At 35.7% G+C, this 26,171-nt stretch overlaps 1 protein-coding gene across 4 annotated transcripts in view; it reads left to right on the top strand.

The window, feature by feature from the left end:
• The window catches only part of cep170aa (centrosomal protein 170Aa), a 78,811-nt gene that overhangs the window by 30,405 nt on the left and 22,235 nt on the right, over window positions 1-26,171 (top strand). For 2 of the 4 annotated variants that reach the window (XM_056470293.1, XM_056470290.1), the window contains exons 7-11: window positions 2,527-2,667; window positions 10,936-11,394; window positions 18,361-18,899; window positions 23,791-23,886; window positions 25,990-26,125. In XM_056470293.1, the coding sequence (XP_056326268.1) occupies window positions 2,527-2,667; window positions 10,936-11,394; window positions 18,361-18,899; window positions 23,791-23,886; window positions 25,990-26,125 (1,371 nt within the window). Of the gene's footprint in view, window positions 1-2,526; window positions 2,668-9,088; window positions 9,128-10,935; window positions 11,395-18,360; window positions 18,900-23,790; window positions 23,887-25,989; window positions 26,126-26,171 lie in introns of those variants that run through there. The other 2 variants (XM_056470292.1, XM_056470291.1) reach the window with 2 other exon arrangements.

Raw genomic sequence — 26,171 nt, 5'->3', positions numbered from 1 at the left:
CAAATGAATAAATAAGTCAGAATTTATTTGAAATATAGTGTCGTTGTTTTGTAATGATTCATGTTTTGATACATATAATATTTAACATTTCTGCATGTTTGTTAATAAGAAAGTATTATTTTTAATAAAGCTAAAATACCACATTTGACCCATATTTAAATTAAGTTTCATTAATATGGTCTAATTTTAAGTAGCATTGAATTAATGTATATTTCTTAAGTGAGTAATTAAATAACTTCAGACATAATAATTAGAAAAGTCGTTTAAATATCTATTCATTAGTTTTCCTCTGGCTTAGTCCCTTTATTTATCAGGGGTCGCCACAGCGGGATGAACCGCCAACTTATCTAGCAAATGTTTTACACAGAGGATGCCCTTCCAGCCGCAACCCAGTACTGGGAAACATCGATACACTATCAAATTCACACTCAAACACTATGGCCAATTACACTTATTCAATTTACCTATACCACATGTCTTTGGACTGAGGGTGAAACCCATGCATAAATGCCAACTGACCCAGCCAAGGCTCGAACCAGCGACCTTCTTGCTGTGAGGCGACAGTGCTACCCACAGAGCCACCTGTTTTAAAATATATATTTTTATTTTTTATTAAAATGAATGTAGTTTCTACTCAGAATCAAACTGTGGCCTTATTACATCAGTAATACTGTATAATAAATATTGCTGTGCATTTGTTTTATCAAATCTTTCCAGCTATATGTAGATATATGCAAAATATATCTATAATTGCCCCTTACTAGCTGTTCTAAAATCCCTGTAAACCCCATCTTTACTGTGTTTATTGCTGCGTTTGAGACTGTAACCCTTCTAAACTCATATTTAGTTCATGTGTGTTACTCTGTGTAATTACAACTATGGTTCGGCCCTGTCGTGAAGTGCTGGGTATTTAATAACAGGGAAGGGATCAGCCCTATACGCCCATGCCTCTGTTTTCCAGCCATCAGCGTGTCAAGGGCGGGTGGCATTTAACACACACTCTTATCTCATTGCCACCTGGTTATTTCATCCTGCTAATTGTCAGGCTTGTCCAAAATTCCTCTAGCTCTCGGCTGTTAAAGTTACATGATGCATCTGTGAGCAGCACATGGAGAAACTGATTTCTGTAGAGAATCGAACCCACTACAGCACTGAATGGACATTATGAACAGCAAAAGCATGTGATCATAGATGGATATTTCTGGAATTCACCAGAGTCGTGTTGACAAATAAGGTCATAAAAATGACTGTTATTGTATTATATTATATTATATTATATTATATTATATTATATTATATTATATTATATTATATTATATTGTATTATATTACATTACATTACATTACATTACATTACATTGTATTGTATTGTATTATATTAGAGACTAGAATATATAGGTCTGTCTTTGTGTGATTTTAGTTAATGATTATATAGAATTAATCCTCATTAATGTACAGAATAGCTCTTTTGGGATTATCTTGAACAATATACACATGTTTCATAGAAAGTAATTGAGGCTCTTGTGAGTGCATAAAATGACATTCTTTTGATTTTGCGACGTGAAAACTTTTGAAGTCCCTAACATTAAATGTCCAATGTGCTTCTTTTCTATTTTTACAATATAAACACGCGCTTGACGGATGTGTATGTGTCTGTTAGCGCTCTCGTTTCACAAACTAATCTATATTGAATAATCAGTGGTTGAGTATCACATATTTTGAAGCGCATGTTTTTTAAATGCTGTGTCAAGTTAAAAAATCTTCGACATTTACACCCAGTGCAGCTCATCACTGTCAGTTCCATAGCAGTGGAACCAATCAGAAGAGTTTGGCAGCAGGGCAACCATTGCAAGCTTCTGTTTAAATCTGCTGTGTAGTTGTGTTCGGAGACCCTCAAGCTTTCAGGCAATCTAGGAAGTCAAGGAAGCTCTCAGTTTTATATTTTTATTGGGTGTTTGTGCGATAGTAAAATGGATATATTTTATATTAGCTAGATGCCGCTTGGCTTCAGAAAAGCTATGGGGAAATGCATGTTTTTGCAAACTCAACAATATGCCGTTTAAAGATTGGCTTAAGCCAGTCGTGGGGAATAGCAAAGAAGTATTTTGGTAGTAAAAAAGTAGTAAAAGGTAGTAAATTCAACATTAGGATTCCTACATATACCCTGTTTTACAAACACACTCACAATTAAAAATGTGACGAATGCATGAAAGATCTTACAAATAACCCCCTTTTAACAAGATATTTCACCCCAAAATAAAAAACTGTTTTAATTTATTCCTTTTGGGCAATGCTGTGGCACAGTGGTTAGCGCTGTCGCCTCACAGCAAGAAGGTCACTGGTTCGAGCCTTGGCTGGGTCAGTTGGCATTTGAAATGAATGTACTCCTCTGTGCTGTTCTATGGATGCTCCTTTGTAAAAGTACACTTGAAAATCGCAAATGTATATTTAACAGGTGTACAATGTGTAATCAGTATACCTTGTGTACCACAAAGCAAATCTGTCATTTTTATATTTTTTCTATAGCAGGTGATTTAGCTGCCTTGCACAGGGGAACCCCACTGTATGGACAGCCATCCTGGTGGGGCGACGGGGATGCAGATGATGAGAACTCCTTCAAACAGGAGAATAAACCATCTGGGAAGAAGCAGGAGAACAGCGGAGCTGGTAAGACATTGTAGAATCCTTTTAAACACTCACTGTTTACACAAATTCAAAATCTAGTATCTTGTATTCATGTTGTTGCAATTTTATCAAATGTCACTTAATTGATGGATTACTCTTCAGTATTTGGACTCTTGGCAGTAAATAATAAACCACACTGACCCGAACTGAACTGAACTAAACTGAACTGAACTTAAACTCTGTAAACTGAACTGACACTTTCAATTCACTATAATCTTCTATGTGAAGCTGCTTTGACACAATCCACATTGTAAAAGCGCTATACAAATAAAGATGAATTGAATTGAATTAAAAAGACCAAGCAATTTTTACTTTAAAGTTCGATTTTTACCATTTCTATCTTTTAAAAGTTTCGATTTTTTTATTTCTTTTTTTCAATAAAGGACAAAGACTTCATTTGTTTACTCTAAATGTATTGGGAAATATCAGAATTTAAATGACCGTTTTAATAGTTTATTCCTGCCATGACATTTTCAGCAGCTATTGCTCTAGACCTCCTGCCACATAATCCTAATTGTAATTTACTCATTTCATCCTGCAGAAACATTTCTTATTATAAATGATGAAAACTGCATATTTTTTGCACAGATGTTTTGAGGATTCATTACATACAAAAAGAAAAAACATTATGCATAAAACAAATTATAAAACAAATCTCTTTACTCATCCATGCTGAAAGAAGTAGAGGTTGTTTTCAATCATGTGATTTTGATCGTGTGCAAAATTCAGATGGAGTTCAGGAAGTAAAAAACTGAATGGGAGACAGAGGAAAGTCCATATGTTTGCGATTTATACCATATTTCAAATGAGATATAAATATCAAATAAATCGCATATGTTGGGCATGCATCCTTATATCATGAAGAGGGCAGAGTTTTCTACTGAACTAGAATATATTTGCCTGTCATCGAGGCTGTAGATACTGTATAAGCTATTACGTTATATGAAAAAAATACTACAATGTTTGGAAGCATGTACTGTTGATAATTACTTGAATTAAACTGTTGTAGTAATTATATTGTTGCTGTGGTACGACAGAAAAACTGTAGTAATAAACAATTTATTCAATAGGCTTCAGTTTTCTATGCTATAAATACCATCACAATGCACATCAGTTTAGCCTAAAGTTACAGTATTTATTACAGTTTGTCAGTCTACTAAACTACAGTATTCTGGAACATTCATTAACAAAGAGTTGTACACATAATGTACTTTACTATGTGGTTCAAAAACATGTTTAATATACATTACTATTGCTTTTTCCCCATGTGGATATCTTCCAGACATCACGAAATAACAGATGAAAGCATACAAAAGCACGGAAGCATAGTCTACATTATTATTTATTTATTTTTGTAAGGGGCGAAAAGTGCACCACAGTAATGTAATTGCTGCGAGGGTTGCATTTCTATTTTTGTTCTGTTGATGAACTTACTATCAACAAACATTCACCACTGCTGTGCATCTCAATGTTCACGTAATGGTTGTTTATTCTGCCAAAATGTCAGTAAATACTTGATTTATTGCTAAACGAGACAGAGATTTCATTACAGAGATTACATTGCAGGCTACATTTTTATATTCTTCTGGATTTTGTATAAGTATGGTGGTGTTTGTATCTGATTTTTATATAACACGTTAACATACTTATACACATAGCTAGGCCTGTATATAATCTCTATTGGTACTGTCAAATGAATTATCGTGTTCAAAAAAAGTTTCTACACATGGATGTGTTGAAAAAATGTTTATTACATGCCGCCTTTTCTTCCATTTTTCAGCCAGTTTCTTGAACTTTCCCCCTTTATGAGCAAAAACTTTTGGAAGTCTATAAAAGCTGTTTGGCATTTCTTATTTTAGCTGATTTAAACAATTATAAAAAACTTAAAACAGAAACATTTTGATGTTCTGATAGCAATTCCTATGTAGAAGAATCGCTTCCTGTAATTCATTCATTCATTTTCTTTTTGGAAAAAAGAAATCACCTTTATTTAATCACCTTTATTAATCAGGGGTTTTAGCAATTTTAGCTTACCCAATTCATCTATAGCGCATGTCTTTGGACTTGTGGGGGAAACCGGAGCACCCGGAAGAAACCCATGCGAACATGGGGGGAACATGCAAACTCCACACAAAAATGCCAACTGATCCAGCTGAGCCTTGAACCAGCGACCTTCTTGCTGTGAGGCGATCATGCTACCCACTGCGCCCCTTCGCTTCCTGTCCTCCATCTGAATTTTGCGTGTCATCAATGACGTCATGTGAGAACAACCTATATACAGTCAAGCCCTAAATTATTCATACTCCAGGCATAGATATATTCTATACAATTGAAGTCAGAATTATTCACCCCCCTTTGAACTTTTTTTCTTTTTTAAATATTTCCCAAATGATGTTTAACAGAGAAAGGAAATGTTCACAGTATGTCTGATAATATTTTTTCTTCTGGAGAAAGTCTTATTTGTTTTATTTCGGCTAGGATAAAAGCAGTTTTTAATTTTTTAAAACCATTTTAAGGTCAAAATTATTTGCCCCTTTGAGCTTTATTTTGTTTCGATAATCTACAGAACAAACCATCGTTATACAATAACTTGCCTAACTACCCTAACCTGCCTAGTTAACCTAATTAACCTAGTTAAGCCTAAATGTCTCTTTAAGCTGTATAGAAGTGTCTTGAAAAATATCTAGTCAATTATTATTTACTGTCATCATGACAAAGATAAAATAAATCAGTTATTAGAAATGAGTTATTAAACTATTATGTTTAGAAATGTGCTGAAAAAAATCTCTGTTAAACAGAAATTGGAGAAAAAGATAAACGGGGGCTAATAGTTCAGGGAGGGGCTAATAATTCTGACTTCAACTGTATATGGTATATGGATACTTTTGCTGATGTTTCTTAATTTAATTTGTTATGTAAAAAAAAAAATTCTAATAAACAATTTACCAGAAATATTACAAATTTGTCCATACATGCAAAACTATTTGTCTTCGTTCATTACTTGTATGATTAGTCCATTTGTGTTTTTTTCCCCAATATACTTTCTAAATTAGAAAGTCACTGTGCTGCATTTACTAACACAATTTGAGCATAACTAAAACCAAAAGAGCAGTTGTCTATAATAAACTTTGAATTGTTTGCTCTTTAATCCAGGAAAAGAGCATGAAATTTGCTTCTGATTGAAGCTGGCATGTTGAAGTGAGCTTTAATCTAAGGGTCTGCAATCCCATTAAATTGCTCCGTATAAGAGTAATGGGATTGTAGATTACTGAGGCTTTACCACAGCAGGACATCACATGTTCACGACAGACAAGTCAAGTGTACTCAAAATACTCTTTCGATACAGCAACAACAACCACACTGAGCACATATTTGCCAAATATTGGTATCTAAAGCAATAATTCCACCAAAAGAGGATACTCTGCTGTTAATTCACTCATACTTTCATTTCCATTTTTTTTCAGTAGGACATTAAAGAACTTCATTAGCTGAAACCGTGGTCCTTGATTGTTCATAAAATACAAATTTATGGATATTAGCACTTTGGGTTTTAAGATCTCTGGATAAGAAAATGAACATAATTAACAACATTATTGCCTTAAATCCAGAGTCTCAGTTAACGATTCTGAGTGTGTTCATGACAGTTTATAATTTATGAAGTAATTTAGGCAATTTTGTTTAGTTTAAAGTTGACCTGATCTGTTTTTTTAGGTAAGGGTGGGCACTATACCAGTATAAAAGTGAATACACTTAAAAAATGACCTTTGCTGTTTGTTCAAACTACTTATTTAAAATCAGTTGAAACAACACTATTATAAATTTGTTATTGGGACAACCTAAACAATTTATGTTGAATCCACTTAAATTTGTAAAAACAATTAAGTTAACTTATGTTGTGCCATGGTATGAAATTTGCCATACTATGGGTATAGTTATTTATAAATTCTAATTTGTCGTTTATTAGGGATGCACTGAATGTTCGGCAAAAGATAACTAATCAAAAATGTTGTATTTAAGTCAGTGGTTCTCATCGTTTTTCAAAATATCTTATTTTGTGTCTCAATTCTGAGGTCGTTCATCAGTAGGATGTGTACATATATTCATTTACTTAAATTACGCTTTTAAAAGTACATTATATCTAAATAAATTGATGGTTTCATATATTCATATTTATAAAGAATATAAATGTTTGCTAGATTTTCCCTAACGAGCTCTATAGTATGTTTGTTCATGTTAAAAATAAGTAAATAACAGATTCTTTTTTGATAAAAGTCTCTCATTTGTCATTGCATTTGATGATTTATGATATTTTTCGCACATCCGAACTTCCGTTAAGGGCACATAGTGCATATAGGTTTGCACTGATTTTCACGGTGCATTGTGTGTCTCATGGAACGAATATTTCATTTTGCGATTTGAGATGGCACTTAAAATGGCTGGAGACCTGATTAGTATACTGTCTATTGAACAAGGGTGCTGAGTGAGATGTACATAGGGTACTATGTCCAATCAACCAAAAGTTTGAGTTAAATATATATATATATATATATATATATATATATATATATATATATATATATATATATATATATATATATATATATATATATATATATAAAATATTATTATTATTATGCTACAATTTAACTATAATATGATTCAGGTTTTTTTTTTTTTTAGGGGGTCATATACAGTGATGGCAATAACTATAAATAAGCGCTATAAACTATAAATAAGCACTATAAATTAGCGGCGTTACTAACAGCGATACCTTTTTTTTGTGACAAGTAATCATACATTTTTGTCATAAACGTCATCGTCTTCTAGAACTGAGGACCACCGTCTGGATCTGGAAAGCTAAATACACGGATGTAAACATGTTCCTGCAGCCCCTTTGGAGATTTAAAGGGATAGTTCACCCTTAAAAAGTTACACATGTTGGTTTATTTGCTCACCTTCAGGCTATGAGATGTACTGTAGCTTATAGGTGTAAATGACTATGTTTTTCTCTTGTTCAGTGGATGATTAGAAAGAGAAAAAAAAGCTAAAAGTGCTGTCTTGGTGATTAAGAAAATGCCAATGATCATTATAACTTTGAGATTCAAAAAAAAAACATTCATTCATTCATTCATAGCCGTTACTGACAATAATAACGCACGTTATTATAATTGAGCACACTGAAATGGTTTTCATGCGAGCAGCGTCTCTCTCAGCCATAGGACTTCTCTTTCTCTGGGGTGGGTATGCATCTTCAGGGCTGGGGCTGGGGCTGGGGCGAGATCCATAACCAACCATTGATGATTATTGGTGTATCTGTGAACGTGGTGTAACTGATCAACTAAAAATCAAAAACTTGATATTTCTCCACCACAAACACTCACTCAGACAGAATTAAACAAAATAATATCTACATATATATTTAACGTTCTAAACCATCTATTGTGTTTTGTGCAAATATAGTAAATGATAATATTTATAATAATATGTTGAATTTGACGGTTGTCTCTCACATTGTCCCAATTCAACAAATTAGATTTTTTAAAGTAATGCAATAGTTACTTTCCTGGTAATTAGTTACTTTTATAATTATGCCCAACACTGGTCATATTATGATATAATATCGGTATAACTTGGACAGAGGTCAGACTAACCATCTTACCAATATAATGTGGTTCAAATCATGGCTTTGTTCATGCTCTTTGCCTCTAATCTTGTAGTTCAATTGCAACTACACAGGTAAACTTACTAAATGAGAGCTATTAAATTCTAAATACAAAATAATAACTATTACACAAAATGAACATGATATATTTAGGTTTCTTTCTTAATGTCGTGTACCGGTTTTATCATTGACCCAAGGATAGACCATCAAAGCCTGGTGATCTGAAAGCACTCATGCCCTTGAGCCAAATCAAATGTAATTGACTCAAAAACAGCACCGTCTTTGTTGTCGAAAGCCTCAAACATCTACTCCCAGAAGAAGCCTCATTTCTTTCCGAGGGAATGTTGGGTAAATATATCGTGGTAGTTCTGGCACACTGAACGGTATTGTTACAGAGAAAAAAAGGACAGACTCAGGTTCACTTGGCAGAGGCTCCAAATGAATCAGCAGTATTTGTTTAAGGCTTGATAAACCTCAATGCTGCCACACAGAAAGAGAGAGAAAATCATTAAAGTGACAGTCCACCACATCAAAGTGCCAACACCTCCCAGAGCTATTTTATGCAGCAGTCGAGGCTGCTTTTTTTTTTCAAAGGCAGGCCAGCGTAGGAAAGGAAAGGGAAGAGCATGTAAAGCGAGCAGTCTCCCTGAAGAAGTGAATGGGTTGATTTGTAGACAGGCCCTGCCCCCTCCATCTCCATTGTCACAGAGGCGTGTTTGCTTTTATTTTCTTCTGTGACACCAGCGCCGCTCATCAGACGCACACACACATGCTAGATTTGTGAGTATTTTGAGTGTTTGAGGTTTTTGTACTTTATAAAACTGTTAATTGTATGTTAACTTGTTAGCAAAGGTGTTTATTTACATGCAGGAGCTTGTGTTTCATAAGAAATGTCTTGTTTTGTTTTGTTCCAAGTTGGTTAACAAAAGTTCTCACAGTAATTAAAAGGATAGTTCACACAAAACTGAAAATCATGTCATCATGAAGAAAGCTAGACAACCATTGAGTTCCATAGTATTTGTTTTTCTTACTACTGCTGTCAATGGTTAGTGATTTTTTAGCTTTTTTTAAAATATCTTCTTTTGTGTTTCAGCAGAATAAAGAAGCTCATAATGTTTGGAATCACTTCTTTTATTTTTGCTTGAACTATCCCTTTAAGTGAAACTTTAATGAGCGTCAATGTCTTTTAGTTGACTGGGTAGTCATGTTTTGTAGTTATACAGAGATTTAATGGTGAAGGAAGTGTTTCTGCTTGATGATGAAGGTTTATAAAAGGGAAGTGCTGCTGAGTATTTTTACAAAAAGGGAAGTTTCAGTTTTGCTCTTATGGGTTGTGCTGGCAGATGTTTAGTAGTGTAATTGAGTGGAATTAATTTAGATGCATTCCTGATGATGTCATCGTGACATCATATTTTAAAATGTTACTGTGTTCTTGATTGGTTTATGCACTTTTTGCTAATTATTGAGCAGTTATTAAATTACTGCTATCTTTAAATCGAGCTTTAAAGTCACGCCTCACTGAAATAAAGCACAAGAAACTTATTTTAAAGACTTTTCAAAACAAATTTGTATCCATTTATTGCTGTTGATATCTGTAGATTAATAATGCATATAATAATGTTAATATATGGGATTTTCATTTAAATCACAAAAGAATCGTAATATTTTATATGTATTTTCTGTGTAAAAGTATGTACAAATATTTTTAAAGCTATAATAAATGTTTTATTCATTCATACGTAGATGGCGAATTGGACACATTTATATTTACTGAATAACAAAGCACCACGCAAATGTAATTACTGCCAGGCTGCTCTTACCATAAAACATATTTTGTTGGAATTTGGAAGTTGTAATACCATTAGACCAAATTTTTTAAGGAAAGCACTTTGATAAACATTTTTAAAAAGGTACCACCAGGAAGAGTCTTAAATTATTTATCAAAAATTGAACTGAAAATCATATTTAACTTTGAATATATTTTTGTGTGAATTTTATTTATTTAAATTTTAGATGTTTGTCTAAGTAACTTTTTATTGTAATCCGAATTTGTTTTTAACATGTAATATTGTATGTGTATCCATTTTGCCACGAAATAGCCATAAGTTGCGGATGTGGCAATAAATAAATAAATAAATTCATTCATACTTGCACTACAGCTCGAATTCTTTTCAGAAATTTGCTATTTAAAAAAGTATTAAAATCTTACAGATTAAGTAATACACGCAGTTCGACTGATGGGTTAAGAATCTCTGATCTATAAATCAGACACTGTCAGTGCTTCTTAAATCATAATAGCATGAAAATTGGTAATACGGTGTCCCATTAGTCAGACTGTTTGTCATTTCCACACTGTCTAGGATGTCAGAGCATCTGTCCTCAGCCAATTAAGTTGTTAAGGTGCCATTAGCTGTCCCATTAATTCTTGTCATGTGACAGATATTAAACCATGCCTTTTGTCCAGATGGTGATTCAAACCCTCAGTCTTGACATTTATAGTGGGCTGATCTGATTCTGCTCACTTAGAGGTTGCGACCTTTAACAGATAAATGGTGCGCCTTATTTTTCTTTACTTTTTGGCCCCACAGAAAGCAAAGAGGCCAGGCGAGGCGATAAATCAAAGGAAAATGGTCTGGGGCCTGTAGGCGCTGAGCCCAGCTACTTTGAGATTCCTAGCAAGGAGGGACAAATGGCGCAAAACAGCATCCATGAGATCCCAACAAAGGACACTGAGGGTGCCGGGGCCGCAAAATCAGCCGCAGGCAGTGCTGCCGCACAAGCCAACACCTCATTCACCATCGAGTTTGACGATACTTCCCCAGGGAAGGTCACCATTAAAGATCACGTGTCTCGTCCACGGCCTAAAAAATCAAGTCACGTTGGTGGTAAAGACCTCACCACCCTGCAGGCGGCCATCATGGCTTCTGAAAGTAAAGTGGCGGACTGGCTCGCACAGAATGACCCTCCTCTGGTGAGGCGTGAGTCTACAGAAGAGGACAGTAAAAGCATCAAGAGTGATGTACCTGTTCACCTCAAGAGGCTTAAAGGTAAGCCTATACACATGCCTTTATTTATTTAGCAGGGTTTTTTATCAAAGCAAGTTGTTTAAATGGGAAAACTACATAGTACATTTCCATACTACCAGAATTACAGTTACAGTTTAAATTCTGCATGAAGAGGAAGTTACTGAGACTTTTATTTTAGTATGTTGATGTACTGACAACTGAAATGGAATATTGTGTAGGGAGGCGGCGCTTTGTTTTTGCTCCTCATACCCTCATAACAAACTAATGGTAAGAGGGGAAAGTTTGAGAATTTTGTGACTAAAGCAGTCAAACTAACATCATCAGAGAAGGACCACCATCTCTAAGAAGCAAATGGTCAGACTTTGATTAAAGATTACAATTTATCAAGATCAACTTTTTTGTGGATTAACTTGCACTGATTATTTGTTCACCTAAAGAATAGCTATGTGCCCTAGCAAAATAAACAATGTAAATTTTAGTTTCACACAGAATTTAAATTCTGTACATTGTTCTTGTGGTTTTCTTTTAACCCATATCTAAAACCTTACACAAAAGTAGAAGTCTTTCATGAAAGTTCTTACATAAGAATGTCTTACATTTCCTACATAAAGCAACAAAAATGGCATTTCTGTGTGGAGTTTCCCCTTGTTCGCATGGGTGATCTGGTTTCCCCCACAGTCCAAAGACATGCGGTATAGCTGTAAATTGGCTGTAGTGTATGTGTGGGTGTGAATGCAAGAGTGTATGGGTGTTTCCCAGTGCTGGGTTACGGCTGGAAGGACATTCGCTGCGTAAAACATATGCTGGATAAGTGGGCGGTGCATTCCACTGTGGCGATCCCTGATGAATAAAGGGACTAAGCCGAAAAGAAAATGAATGAATAAATGAAGCAACAAAAACACTAAAGTCAACATTAGCTTGTGATAGCTTTATGTCATCAAAAGACCAAAACAGTTCTGCTATCATTTACTCCTAAACAGAAATCAAGATTTTTTCCATTCTACCATTCTGTCCATTGCAGATTAAACTGCTTTATTGCTATGGAAACGCTTTTTCATCATTTTATGAATGTTTTAACGCATCCAACTTTTGAGCTAATTGACTTTAAATGGAATTGAATGAACTTGCTGTTTACATTTAATTATTTTACAGACATTTTTTTTCTCAAGCTGACCTTTTTGCCTGCACTGCAAACTGTCAAGCAATTCTTCCAAAATATACTTTTTTTTTCACCAAAACATAATTTCAAGAGGTTTTAATTTCAAAAGTCACAATGGAGATTTTAAAACCACAAGGAAATTGTAATCCTCAATTCTAAATTGATTTAAAAGAAGTTTAATGTAAGCGTTGTTAAATAATCACAAATGATGCCTAGAGTTTGTTGACGTATTGAGACTCAAAAGAGAAGAGCATATGAGAGAATCAGTTTGGACTTTGCTTTCACTTTACTGTAGGAGCCTTCCTTAAACGGAAATAACACCGACTTTCTGTCATCTTAAAGCTTCCTAAAATAATGCCTTTTTCACCTTACACGAACGCTTAAAAATTAAGGCTCTTTAGATTAGAAGCAGGAAATTATTTAGATTATCAAAATATTCTTCACACTCAAAATTTTTCTTTGAAGAATTATTCACCTTGAGATGGGCGATAAAATCATTAACAATATTTTTTTATTTTTTTTTTTAGGATAAACTTTTTATTCGATAAGAAATAATGTGATGAAACCGAATAAATTACAGTATTGTGACAAAAATGGCTGTGATGAGCTGGCGTTAACGGACAAACCAGTGAATTGACCACGTCAACATCTGAAATCTCTCAGCCAAAGTCTGTCATCAAAATGTATTCCAGTGGTCCCTCGTTATTCATGGGAGTTACATTGTAAGAAAAAAACTTAATAGGCGAAATCCACAAAGTATTCAGCTTTATATTTTATAATTATTATAGATGTTAGCAATAATGTTAGCAATATTTTTTGACCGAACACCATTGTCAATATTGATTAAAAAAAAGATTCAGTATAAAGTTTCGGTATGAAGTGCTAGTTTTATTAAAATTGTGGCTGCTGAGCGCTCGCCTTGGAAGCAATGCGTAACAGTTTGTCATTTCCAATGGAGGCGCGCGACTTACACAACGCACATATGGGAGCGGTGTGCACATGAACCGCGCACATTTTCAAGCCACACCTAGTTGAAAACATCTCAACTTTTCCAAATGCCGCAAGTGCAAGTAGAACTAACCAAATTGCTTTACACTTTGTTTGGAATATAAACATTTCAGTAATAATGGCAGACTAATTACCTCAGACAAACACAGCGCATCCAAACACTGCATTGCTTTTTACTTTTCTCCATAAGCTTGTATTCAAACCGCAGCATTGTTTTCTCCGTTTGTCATCCTCTGAGAAAATGCTTAATGGTCGCCTAGTTATGAGAGATGCCAGGGGAGCAGGAGCGCAAAGTCCATTGTAAATGGTGAAGGAATCTATGCGCACGCTTGTCACTTCAGGTCAGAATTACAACACGTGCGAAAACGAATCCCATGGTTAGCAGCAGTTAAGCAAAGGATGTCGCCAGAGTGGCTTTTTGGTTTCTTTTCTTGTTCATCCCAGCCACTAGCTCCCCATCTGGTAATATAGTCATTCAACTTCACAATTTGTAATGTTGCAGCATGTATTTGAATGATGATGGTTGGTTCCTTTACTTGAAAGCTCAGATTTGATTGTCATAATTTGTTTTGTTTACAGTGTTTGAGGTTTACTATATCATTAGTATTGACACCTTACAGATGTTGAGCTACCTTTACCATTGCACACACTTTCTAACATTTTATTTATCAAGTTTAAGAGTCTCTTTTACACTTATGTTTATTTTATTATAATGAGATCAGATATTTTGTTTAAATATTTTTGTTTTTGACTATTAAAACTATTTGCCTTAGTAATGTTGGTTAATTAAAATAAAGTAGTTAAAAAAATCATAATATTCCTAAATGGATTGTTAAAAGATATTCAATAATTATCAATATTGAATGATATGAAACATGATATCGTGATTTTGTTTTTTGCCCAGCCCTATGTTCACCAATAGGTACTTTGGTGAAGCAAAAAATGGTTCTTTCTTAGCATCTCTCCAAAAGAAAAGAAAAAAAAAAAACATTTTGTAAATCACAGCCTTTATTTTTAAAAGTACAGCCTCTCTGTTTAAAAAAAAGTGTTGATTGGCATCATGCAGTGATTTATTTAATGTACAGATTTACTTGTGCTAAACCCACAAATGCCCATCACCTTTAGAATCTCCTAGGAATCCATTCATTTTCATGACCTACTGCCAACGTTGCTTCTACTCCAGATTTTTCAGAATGTCTCACAACTGTTAAAGGTATTCAATAATGGTGACATCGGCAAATTGTAGTGAATTCTGCAGCCAGCCGGTAGACAGGTTGTGTAGCGTCAGCTGCATTTCCCTTTCCAGCGGATTAGCTGCCACCCTGCACTTTTAAGCCTCCTTTTCTCCTTGCACCCACTGACAGAGCTTAGCAGAGATTGTGGTTTAGTCTACACTTTCTCCTTAAACTCTCCTCAGGGAGCCATTTCTCTAGCCGGAACTGGACTGCATCAATAGAGTGGCGGTTTAGCTTGATTTTTGTGAGCTGTGATCGCAAAAACAAAAACAGCATCTCTATATATGGATCACTTGGGATGCTTCCCTCTGGTAGGACTTTTTTTTTTTGGTGTAACAACTGCCGCATGCCGCTTTGGGACAATAAAGCTTTCTCCGCTAGCTTTATTCTGTAATGAAATGGATGATAATTTATGGGGAGCGTGTGCTTTACAGCTAAAGGAGTGCTGACAGTGTATGAATCCACGTGTGAGCTTTAAGCAGGACTGATAATTGGTGAAGGCTGGTAGACTGTGCGGTCTGTGCAGTCTCAGGCGTGGTTCTGTTAGTGCATGTGTGTGTTTGCAGTTGTCTTTTGGAAGCTGCATTGCTGCTGTTTGTTTTGTTGGGCGAGATCAGAGAAGCGGTGAGTTGGATTGTTGTCTCTATTGTCCACCGGTGAGTTGGAATTTTTGTTTTGATCATTTGAGTTTGTTCTGTGAGGTAGGAATTTAGTGTATTGGAATGTGGAGAACTAAAGAGGGAATCTAGGACCTTATTAATATCTAAATATTAACGATTATGTTATGTTATGTGTAAAAATATATTGAATTTATTTAGTTTTCAGTGTACTTTTCCATTGCCCTGCACTTGTATTTATAAATTGTATATGTACTTATTCTGGCATCAGGGACCATTTGAAGAACTTGTTTTAATTATATTTACTTTGCAAAATTGAAGTTTGCTGGTTTTATTTTAAATGTCACTTGTGAAAAAGAAATTATAGTTGGTTGTTATATATTTGTCGGATGCAAAATAATCAATTTACAGTCAGTATTGTGTGGATAATTAAAGGTGCAGAAGGTGATTGTTCTCAGAAACATGTTTTGTCGTGCTTGTTGAAAGTCTTTTCACATTCCAATGGTATTGATTAAAGTAAATGATCTAAATGTATTCATATGTATTTTTATATTCTGGGTCAGGCATAAGACAAAAAAATGTTCATTCAATTAAATATTTTTGGGCCGACAAATATAATTCTGATAAGTAGCCCAAACTGTCTGAACAAATGGAGATTCGTACATCTGCAGCCATTCACGCAGATCCGCCATTTGCGCGTGCACGCATTCACCTGCACACGAGAGAGTGACCGCAGTAAAAACAAATGGTGAACCAACACTTTTTAAAATCCTGAATCAAGTCGGCGCCAATAGCCTAGTGGTATATTGTGCGTCGACATATGGCACTGACATGCTCACGGCGACCCGAGTTCGAGTCCCGGCTCGGGGTCCTTTGCCGATCCTTTCTCTCTCTCTCTACTCCCAATGCTTTCCTGTCTGAAAACTCTACTGTCCTATCATAATGAAGGTGAAAAACCCCTAAAAAAATAATTATTAAAAATAAATAAATAAAAAATCCTGAATCAATATTGAAGTTACTTTTGCCCGCTGGAAGAAGGAAGACACCATGGCTGAAGTATTTCCTTTAGACAGGTAATTTTATGTTTTGAAAGTATTTTAGTAACGCAAAGCTTATGTAGGTTTTGTTATTTTACAAATGGGTTATATGCACAGAAGTGTTGTTCAGCCAGTGACATTTTCTGGTGAAAGTTTGATGTGACTATTTTCAATGTTAAGGGACATTTTACAGCATCGATGATGTAGATTTTAATTTAGCTTAACAATAAAAGATTAGTAAATAGAGCTATTCCACCTAGCCTGCTTTACTGAGGTGAAGTTGGATTTACTTTCACATTGGTTCATTTTTGAGCAATGACAAACTGTGGTGGGCTCACTATATTGTTCACCATGCTATATTAATATTCGGTCTGAAATGGCATGTAAGTATGTAAGTAATTCCTGAACCCTGCTGGACAGGCACCATAGTCACTTTAGGACAAATCGAGTGAGACAGCGATCCTTGCATGCATGAAATACTGCACATTATGACAAGTTTTGCTTGCTACACAACTGAAAACGTGCTAGGTATAATACAGTTTTTCATTCAGAATAGTAGCATTATAAAGTGCTAAAAAGGTGTCTAACTGGCAAATGACATGATCTAGTGGGTCTCTGTCATCTTTCATGTGCGCGTTCATTATATCAGGAGGTGTGGCTTTGGATGGCAGGGGTGGGACTGTGTTTCAAAGTTATTATGCTAACCAATTAGCATTTTGGCAGATCGCCTACTGCACCTTTAAATCCATTTTTTTAAAATCTGTCTATATTAGTTTCTTTTTTTATTTGTTTTTGTTTTATTTTTGTTTCTTTTATTTTTGCGCTTTAAAAATTCTGGTTTATTTCTACTACATTTTTGATAAAATATGGACAACAGCTTGGTAAATTTACATTTCATTATATTTATAGTGCCAATTTCAACCCAACATTTGCATTTGTCTATATTTTACCCAATTTAAATCCAAATATCCCAGCATTTTTAGAGTGTAGTTTTTTGTCTACCCTTGTATGTTGTATACTTTTGTTTAGTTTTAGATTATATTGTTGTTCACTTTTGTTGTGTTTTGCTGCTTGTTCATGTGATGAATAGTCATTAGTCCAGTCACGCAATCCTTTAGAATTATTTGATGCTCAGGAACCATTTAAACAGTATCAATTTTATGTGAAATGTAAACATTTTGTCTATGTACAGTCACTTTTATTTATTTACTGCATCTTTGTTGAATAAAACAAATGCAGAAATAAGACAAAAGACAAGGTCAAAATTGTGACCGGTGGAATTAAACAGATTAATGATAACCTATTGATAAAAGGTCAACCTGTCAGGTTATGATGCCTCTTAAAGTGTTAAGAAAAAAAACATAATGGCTCCAAACTGTGAACGCCAGTATGAACTCATACAGAGTTTGAACTAGAACCAATGAAACAATACTAAATGTTCAATCCTATATTTGCATTATTTAATACTCATGTTTGCTTGGTGTTATCAGACTAGTAAGAGTAAATGCAGTCTGACTTATAGAGGGCTGGTGGGGCCAGCTCTCTCCGTTCAAAGAGCATGCTGTGTGACACAGAAGAGTGGCTTTGTTTCAGGGGTTGCACGTGAAAGGCCACTGTTGGAGTGGTGTAGTTGTTTCTCCCAGTCTCCCAGAGCAGTGGCTGTCACTTCTGACTGCATGCTGCTTCCTCAGCCGACCAAGCTGAAGAAAAGACCACCCCTCCTCCACCTCTTACTTCCTAGCCCTTTTTATCAGAGTGCAGGGCTTAGTTAGCACCCAGAAGCTGAAATGCCCATCACAGGGTGAATCATATGGGGGATTTTCTGCTAGCATTGCTCAGGTTTACAGCGGAAATTGCGCACTTGCTTGAAAGCACTGCGCTCTTGTGTGTCCAAATTTGCAGTAAACCATCAAAACGGTCTTCTTTTACAGGCAGCAAGCATGAAGATGGCACCCAGAGCGATTCGGAGAATGGTCTGGGATTGCGGTTTGGCAGCAAGCGCCACGCCGCCTTGGAGGAGCGTTTGAGAGCTGCAGGAGTTGGTCGGGTCAAGACAGAGGGGTCGTCTACAGTGAGCCGCACAGCCTTCATGATTGAGTTCTATGACGAGGACAATCCTCGAAAGCGCCGCTCGTACTCGTTTTCCCAGACCGCACCACTACTCGGAGGCGTGCCAGGGGAGGGACTTTGCCCTGTGCCACCCTCACGTCCTAAGGTAGCCTCCACAGACGGCAGCAAGGGCAGCATGTCATCGTCTCTGGCGGCGGTCGCCCCGACGGCTGCTCGACTTCTGCTAAAACAGAGATCAGAGGAGCCAAAGGTGGAGCAGAGCCCAGCTGCTACTTGTCAACCCAAGCCCACAGAGGAGACTCCGAAACAAGATGATGACCAGAGCGACAAGGGAACATACACTATTGAACTGGATAAAAGCAACCCTGAGGAAGAGGAGGCACGGCGAATGATCGATAAGGTATGACAGGCTCATTTATAACCCTATTTGACCTTAACCCTGAAGATGTTGTCTGACACATGACTATATGTGACACGGTCGCACTAAGTCGATAAAATACGCAGCCTAGTTGCGACTAGGCACATGTATAATAGTCGAAAAGAGATGACATCAAGATAAATTTATATCCGAGGAGCTCAGGATGAGAATGAAATTTTCAGTTCCATCATCTCCCTCTGCCAAATCTCACATTTTTCCCAGTTTGTGAGAGTTGAATTTTCATTCATGTATAAGCTTTTCAAATAATTGAAGTTTACATTTTTTGATAACTTCATTTTAATTAATGTGCATTCACAGCACGCAATGCAGCTATGCATGTTGTCTGTTGTTAGTAATAGGCGGTAATCTAATGTACTATAAACAATTTAATTTGTACCCAGCACTTTTTCATTGGACAGTTGTGTTTATGGAATATTGTGGTTTTCTTGGAGCAACATAAATATACAAACGCACTTATTTTATTGCCATTTAACAATTTGAAAGGCATATTTTGGGGTATTATGTCATTGATCGCAACTGTGCATTAAAATTTGACTGAAACTGACCTTACAACCTACTAACTACATTCTTCCTTAAGACCATGTGATGCAACTGAAGTAAGAACAAATTTAGTTATAAACGAGCTTGTTGTTACTAGGCCTCTAGCGTGGACTTAATTTAGTCAGAAATGTATTTTTTTAATTGAGATGTATGCCACTTGAAAGCTGAATAAACAAACTTTCCATTGATGTATACTTTATTCATCACAGCCACAGCCATAACCTCACAGCTGAGCCTGGTCAGTACCTGGATGGGAGACCACATGGGAAAACTAGGTTGCTGTTGGAAGTGGTGATAATGAGGCCAGCAGGGGGCGCTCAACCTGTGGTCTGTGTGAGTCCTAATGCCCCAGTAAAGTGAAGGGGACACTATACTATCAGTGGGCGCCGTCTTTCGGATGAGATGTTAAACAGAGGTCCTGAATATCTGTGGTCATTAAAAATCCCAGGGCACTTATCGTAAAAAGTAGGAGTCTAACCCCGGTGGCCTGGCCAAATTCCCTCCATCTGCCCTTAACCATCATGGCCTCCCAATCAACTTCATCACCCTGAATTAGCTCTATCTTTGTCTCTTCACTCCACCTATAACTAGTGCGTGGTGAGCGCACTGGCGTCATTGTACTGTGGCTGCCATCGCATCATCCAAGTGGATACCGCACACTGGGAGTGGTGTGGAGAGACCCCCCTCATGATTGTGAAGCGCTTTGGATGTATGACCATACAGAATAAATGTGCTATATAAATACACATTACATTACATTACAAACTTTATTAGGATAGGACAATATTTGACACTGTTTGAAAATCTGGAATCTGAGTGTTTAGATTTTTTTACCTTTTAAAAAAAAATTGTGTAAACAAAGTGCTAAGAAATGCACATTACTTATCAAAATTAAATTGAAATACATTTACAGTAGGACATTTACTAAATAATTGAATTAAACATAGTCATTACTTAAAATTCTAATAATTATTCTAAAAAATATAAAATATTGTTAAAAAAAATCTATAATTTTGACTCGTATAATAGCCAAAAATACGCCTGTGTAACATAAGACTGATTTTGTGATCTAGGGTCATATATAGACCCCTGGGGTCTTCTGAGGAAGATTTGGGACCCAGGAAAATTTTGACAGGCTTAAGTATTTGTGCTTTTTTTCTGTTTCTTATAAATAATCACTAAAGTCTAATGACTGTATTCAGCACAAGCTGTGCTACAATATTTAAGCAGCATAGTTGTACAATCCATGGGTTAATAATGATTCTAACCTTAAGAGAAAAATATCCTCTCCCCTAATGAACATACAGTATGTGGATTGGAATCTTATTTAGGCAGGTAAATGGGGAGATTTCAAGAATTGTTTTGTTTGTTTGTATTTCACTTAAAGCATGGAACACTTTTCTGTGGTTTTGCCCAACAATCCATAGGTTCAATACAACAATCCATTCATCATATAGATAAAAAAAACAACAACAACAATATGCAAGAGTTAATTTCATTGAAAGATTATTTCAATATCAGTTACATTTTGTCACTGACTAAAATCTGTTTTGAATGACAAAAATGAACTGACATTTTTGGCAGCAAATAATGATGAAACAATTGGAAGGACCATTTGTTGAATGAATCTCCTACTTGTCTGTGAGGTGTGCGCATTTGAGCTGTAATGTAGCCTATACTGAGCTACCCAGTGGGACACAAGCAACCATTTGCTGCACGCCTCATTAAATGTCTAAGAATGTCAATGTGTGGGAGAAGAAATGCTAGAAGCAGGTATAAATACGTATGAAGCACACTGTTTAGACTGCATGTCACTTATGAGAAGATGAAGGATGCCTACTGCATGATGACTGAATGGCAATAAACAACAACTAAATGCACTACAGAATGTTACGTTTTCAAATACTTGTACAAATTGCATGTCTTCTATCAGTGCTGCATTGCTGCACCAACTACTGGACACTCGTAGTTTGTTAGTCAGGGTTCAAAAAGTGTGTAAAATAACAGTTAACATATTGTCACAGCTAGATTTTTGCCCTTTAGGTTACACAGATTTCACTCTGCATGTAAACGCATCAACCTCCTTCCTGTCAGCTTATTATGGGCGCATATATTAATATAATGTGTTCTCACAATAAATTAGTTCTAAGTTAACTTAGACTTGAAAATGGCACTAATGTAAGCTACATTTTTAATTTGCAGGGTATAAGGTGGAATATATTTCACAGTTTAATAGTCACTTCTCTTGACTGCTTTTAGAACTGCTACTTTTTTACTTCTTTAATTTAGACAAATGCTTTAACTCTACTTACAATTCATTGTTTGGCAAGTACTTTTAACTTGAGCATGATTTTTCAGTACTCTTTCCTCCACTAAAAGTATCTAATCGCATTTTACAACATAGAGTCATAAGAGTGAGTGGAAGAAGGCAGTGCAGAACCTGTTTGCTTTCTGTAAGCAAGTATCAATGTCTTTATTTGAATGCATTCTGCAACCAGTAGCCGGTCCAGAGACATAAACAGAAGCATGACGTGTTCTGGATTGTTTCCTCTTAATATTTAATCAAAATAACTTCTCCTTCCACTTTCAATGACATGTCTTTTCTGATGACCTTTACTGGTTTAAGAGCTAGACAGTCTGCCACTCTCATAAGTTCCATGACAGATCAATTTGTAATGGACAAAATCTAGAATGGCATACATTTTTTATCTTGTTTGAGAAGTCATTTAAATACGATATGCATGACAATAAGGAAGTCTATTGTAGCTTCTGGCACACAGTATGCCGACTTTAACCCTAGGTATTCAACGTCTGCATTTAGAGGTCAGAACATTTAAGGGAGATCAATACAGCATAACAAGAGCTCCAACATGCTCTCATGAGTGCATCGTGACTGTTGTGTTTATCCTGGAAATGTGTCTCTGAGCATCAAGCGGTTTGAGTGCATCTTGCTGTGAAGCTCATTCTAATGGCTTTATAATGGCTCTCATGTGGCCAACCAATCAGAACCTCTGTTATTCACTTTATCTTCAGGGGGTTTTGAAACCTTGCCTTTTAATGCATGTCTGGGTGCTATTACTTATAGTGTTTACAAATGTTCCAGCATTTAATTATAATATCCAACTAAAAACAAGAATAATGTGCTTTTTTCAGTTATTAATAGTGGACGAATTGAATTTTATTAAATAAATTAATAATCAATCGCTAAGTCTTCATGTGAAACATTACTATCTGTCTATCTATCTATCTATCTATCTGTCTATCTATCTATCTATCTATCTATCTATCTATCTATCTATCTATCTATCTATCTATCTATCTATCTATCTATCTATCTATCTATCTATCTATCTATCTGTCTATCTGTCTATCTATCTATCTATCTGTCTGTCTGTCTGTCTGTCTGTCTGTCTGTCTGTCTGTCTATCTATCTATCTATCTATATACATGCAGATTTAGTGATTAATTATTAATTTATTTAATAAAATTCAATGGTATTGTGTATATATAGAATTATACATCATATATCTTATATTTCGTAATTACTTCAAGTGCCAGAAAACAATATTCTGATTTGATGTTCTAGAAATATTTCAAAATATTGTCGAATTCTCATTTTAAAAAAGTTTTACTATTATAAATAAATATATAAATAAATAATTTTAATTACGGAATATCTATAATTCATGTGTCAGTTTCACATGATACTTCAGAAAACATTTTAATATGCTGATTTGGTGTTCAAGAAATATTTCAAATTATTATCAATGTTAAAACAATTTCTTATTATTTTGTATGATTCTTTTGCCTAATGCCGTTTGATTAAAATATGCATTCTTGTAACTTTATAAATGCCTTTATTCTCATTTTGATCAATTTAATTTCTGAATCATTTTCTTCAGACAGCTTTAAAATAAATAATTACTAGTAAATTAAAAAATAAAATAAAAAAGATTTAATTAATCTCAAAGTAAAATTATGGAAAGCAAAAAGTGAATATTTAATGCAACATTCCAGCCCTATCTCTCACAGACAGCTAAATAGATGGATAAATAAACTGAAATATACATTTTATGTGTGTGACTGTACACAGACCATCAATAAAGCCCACGTACATTTATTTTTGTAACATCCTGTGTCATATAAGTGATGTCTACACTTCCTGTTTGTTGCTTCCTACAATGTTCTCTGGCTCTGTTGCTATGGAGTCTGTGCACCTGTGTTTATTTGAACCTTTTTGCCAAATAGGTGCTGCCACTGTGTCACAGTTCACTCACACTCCTGCATGTGTTTTTATGTTTGTCATGTGTAGGTGTTTGGGGTGGAGAACTCACAGAATCCTGGTTGCCCGGAGAAAGCCGGTGGAAAAATGAAGGACGGCAAGAAGCTCAGCTCTGCTGCATCTGAGGTAAAGAAGGTATATTTTTTTAGATTAACAGCCTTGCATGAACAATTCTGCATGATATTTCATTAGCCAGGATTCCATCCTAACGTGAATAAAATATTTTCAAAGCTTGCAAAAAAAAAAGTTGTTAGGTGTCCTTTTTTTGCCAAAACCAAAAGTCCAAAACCATCTAGAGCTAGTGGAAAAACGTTTCTGTTATTCAAAATTTTTCTCATACAGTATAATATTTGTTGATATCAATCATGCAGATTCACATTTAGCAGAATTCAGGTTGTTTCTGGTGTTAATGCTTGTTTCAGACTATGGCTACAGCAGTTGGAATTGCATTTTACAGTTTGACTAATTGGCTTTGATGTTACATTGAAAGCAGTTTCAGGAATACTGACACAAGGCTTTGTCAGTCACTCCCACCATTGACCACTTCCTTGTTAGGCAGAAAATTGGCCACTTGCTCACTGACCCAGTTCGGGAATGAGAAGTAGTAGTCTGCTGCCTTAAGGCAATGTCCACACACACACACACACACACACACACACACACACACACAGAGAGAGAGAGAGAGTGAGAGAGAATAAGTCTACAAAAGAGGCCTTGTTTTGAATCCTTGCTGTGGATCCAAGCCATGTTTATACCAACTCTTCACTCTGGAATGCTCAAAGACAGGGTTTACTGATTATTATTATGTCACTGTTTTTTACTGATGTTTACTTTTAAATAAAAGTGATGTACTTGAAACGTGAAAAGTGTTCACACAGATCCACAAAAACAACATGAGCCCCGTATTATACATGCCAGGCCAGTAGTTCTGTCACTTTGTAGAGAAAACACTACACATCTGTGCACATATGGTCCTGTAGTCCGCTATTGTTGTTTGGCTGTAATGTACTCATGAAACATGTAACTCTGAGCATGTCATACACATGCACCACTACATCATTTTCATAAAAATTATATTTTTGTAGTTTACACAGAAACAATTAATGGTATCATCTTTAAAAAACTGCACTACGAAGCCAATATACATATTTCTAATGGCATTGTGTAAGTGAACCAACATGAACATCATAAAAAGTTCCTCCCTAATGTGGAATTTACACAAAACCATGTTCAACTGAAAACAGAAAGCCTTTTATGAATTTTGGGCCATTAATTTACACAACAATGACGTATTGATGGTCTCAAACTGCAAAATAGTTGAAAACAGGCTTTTGTTTTTGTCTCTTTGTAAACTACAAAACAACAGTTTTTTTGAAGGTTTTAATAAGACTGGACAGAATCTAGACAGGTACAGACACATGAAGCAGGCTTGCCTTGGATGACAGGATGATAGTCAGCCTTCAATGTCCTCTTTTGTTACGATTCATTCTGAATAAACAAACAATCTCGTTTACATGCTTCGTCCTTGTTGCATTGTCATTAAGATAAATCTAAACAAATTTTTGTAGTTCAAACAACTCAGAATTGTAACTGAGAATGTCTGTTAACGGCCCACGTATTAAAAATAGTCGGGTTTAAATCGGGCTTGGGTTTCATTTCAGCTAATGTGTCGGACCGGGTCAGCCTTGGGCATACAGTATGGTTCACGGGCTCGGGTAGGGTTGAGTTTAATGTTTTGGTCCCGATATAAGCTCTAACAGGAAGCAAAGTTGGAGAGTGATGGAGAGGGGGGGCGGGGGTGCAATAGGATCAGGAAAGATCCATAAGCGGGGACTTGGGATGCCCAAAGCAGAATGGTACCATATGTTGATTTTGTGAAAGTTGACATCATGTTGATGTGTCTTGTACTTGCCAAGCATAAAAAGGGCAGACCACAGTACTATGTGTACAGTTGTTTAGCATTTCATCGCAAAATGCCATTGTAAAGCAATTTTGTAGTTCTCGCTGGTGCTTTTGACAAGGTTGTTATCTGTATCTAAAGATCTTCAAGAATGCAAAGGAAACTCTTTTCCATTTGTAGTACATCTTTGTAGTGTAAATGTACACTATTTGTGTAGTTTGTTTGGGAAACCCAGCCATGTCACCAGCTCTTTATGGGAGGGTACATTTAGAGTGTAACATTTACAGCTGTCAATCAGACAAATAGAAACATCTTTACTTCATTTGCAGAAACTTGTGGAAGATTCGATTGCAGTCGGCAGTTCTCGCTGGGTTTCACAGTGGGCAAGTTTAGCAGCTAATCAAACGCGGACAGATCCAGAGGGATCTGGAGCCGAACCACCAGCCTTCGTCCATCAAGAGAGAGGTAATTTACTTCACTTTGATAAAATATTATATTGAGCAATGTAGTG

The sequence above is a fragment of the Danio aesculapii genome, chromosome 13 (genome assembly GCF_903798145.1).
Source record: "Danio aesculapii chromosome 13, fDanAes4.1, whole genome shotgun sequence".
NCBI lineage: Eukaryota > Metazoa > Chordata > Actinopteri > Cypriniformes > Danionidae > Danio > Danio aesculapii.
This window is presented reverse-complemented; position numbering and strand designations above follow the sequence as displayed.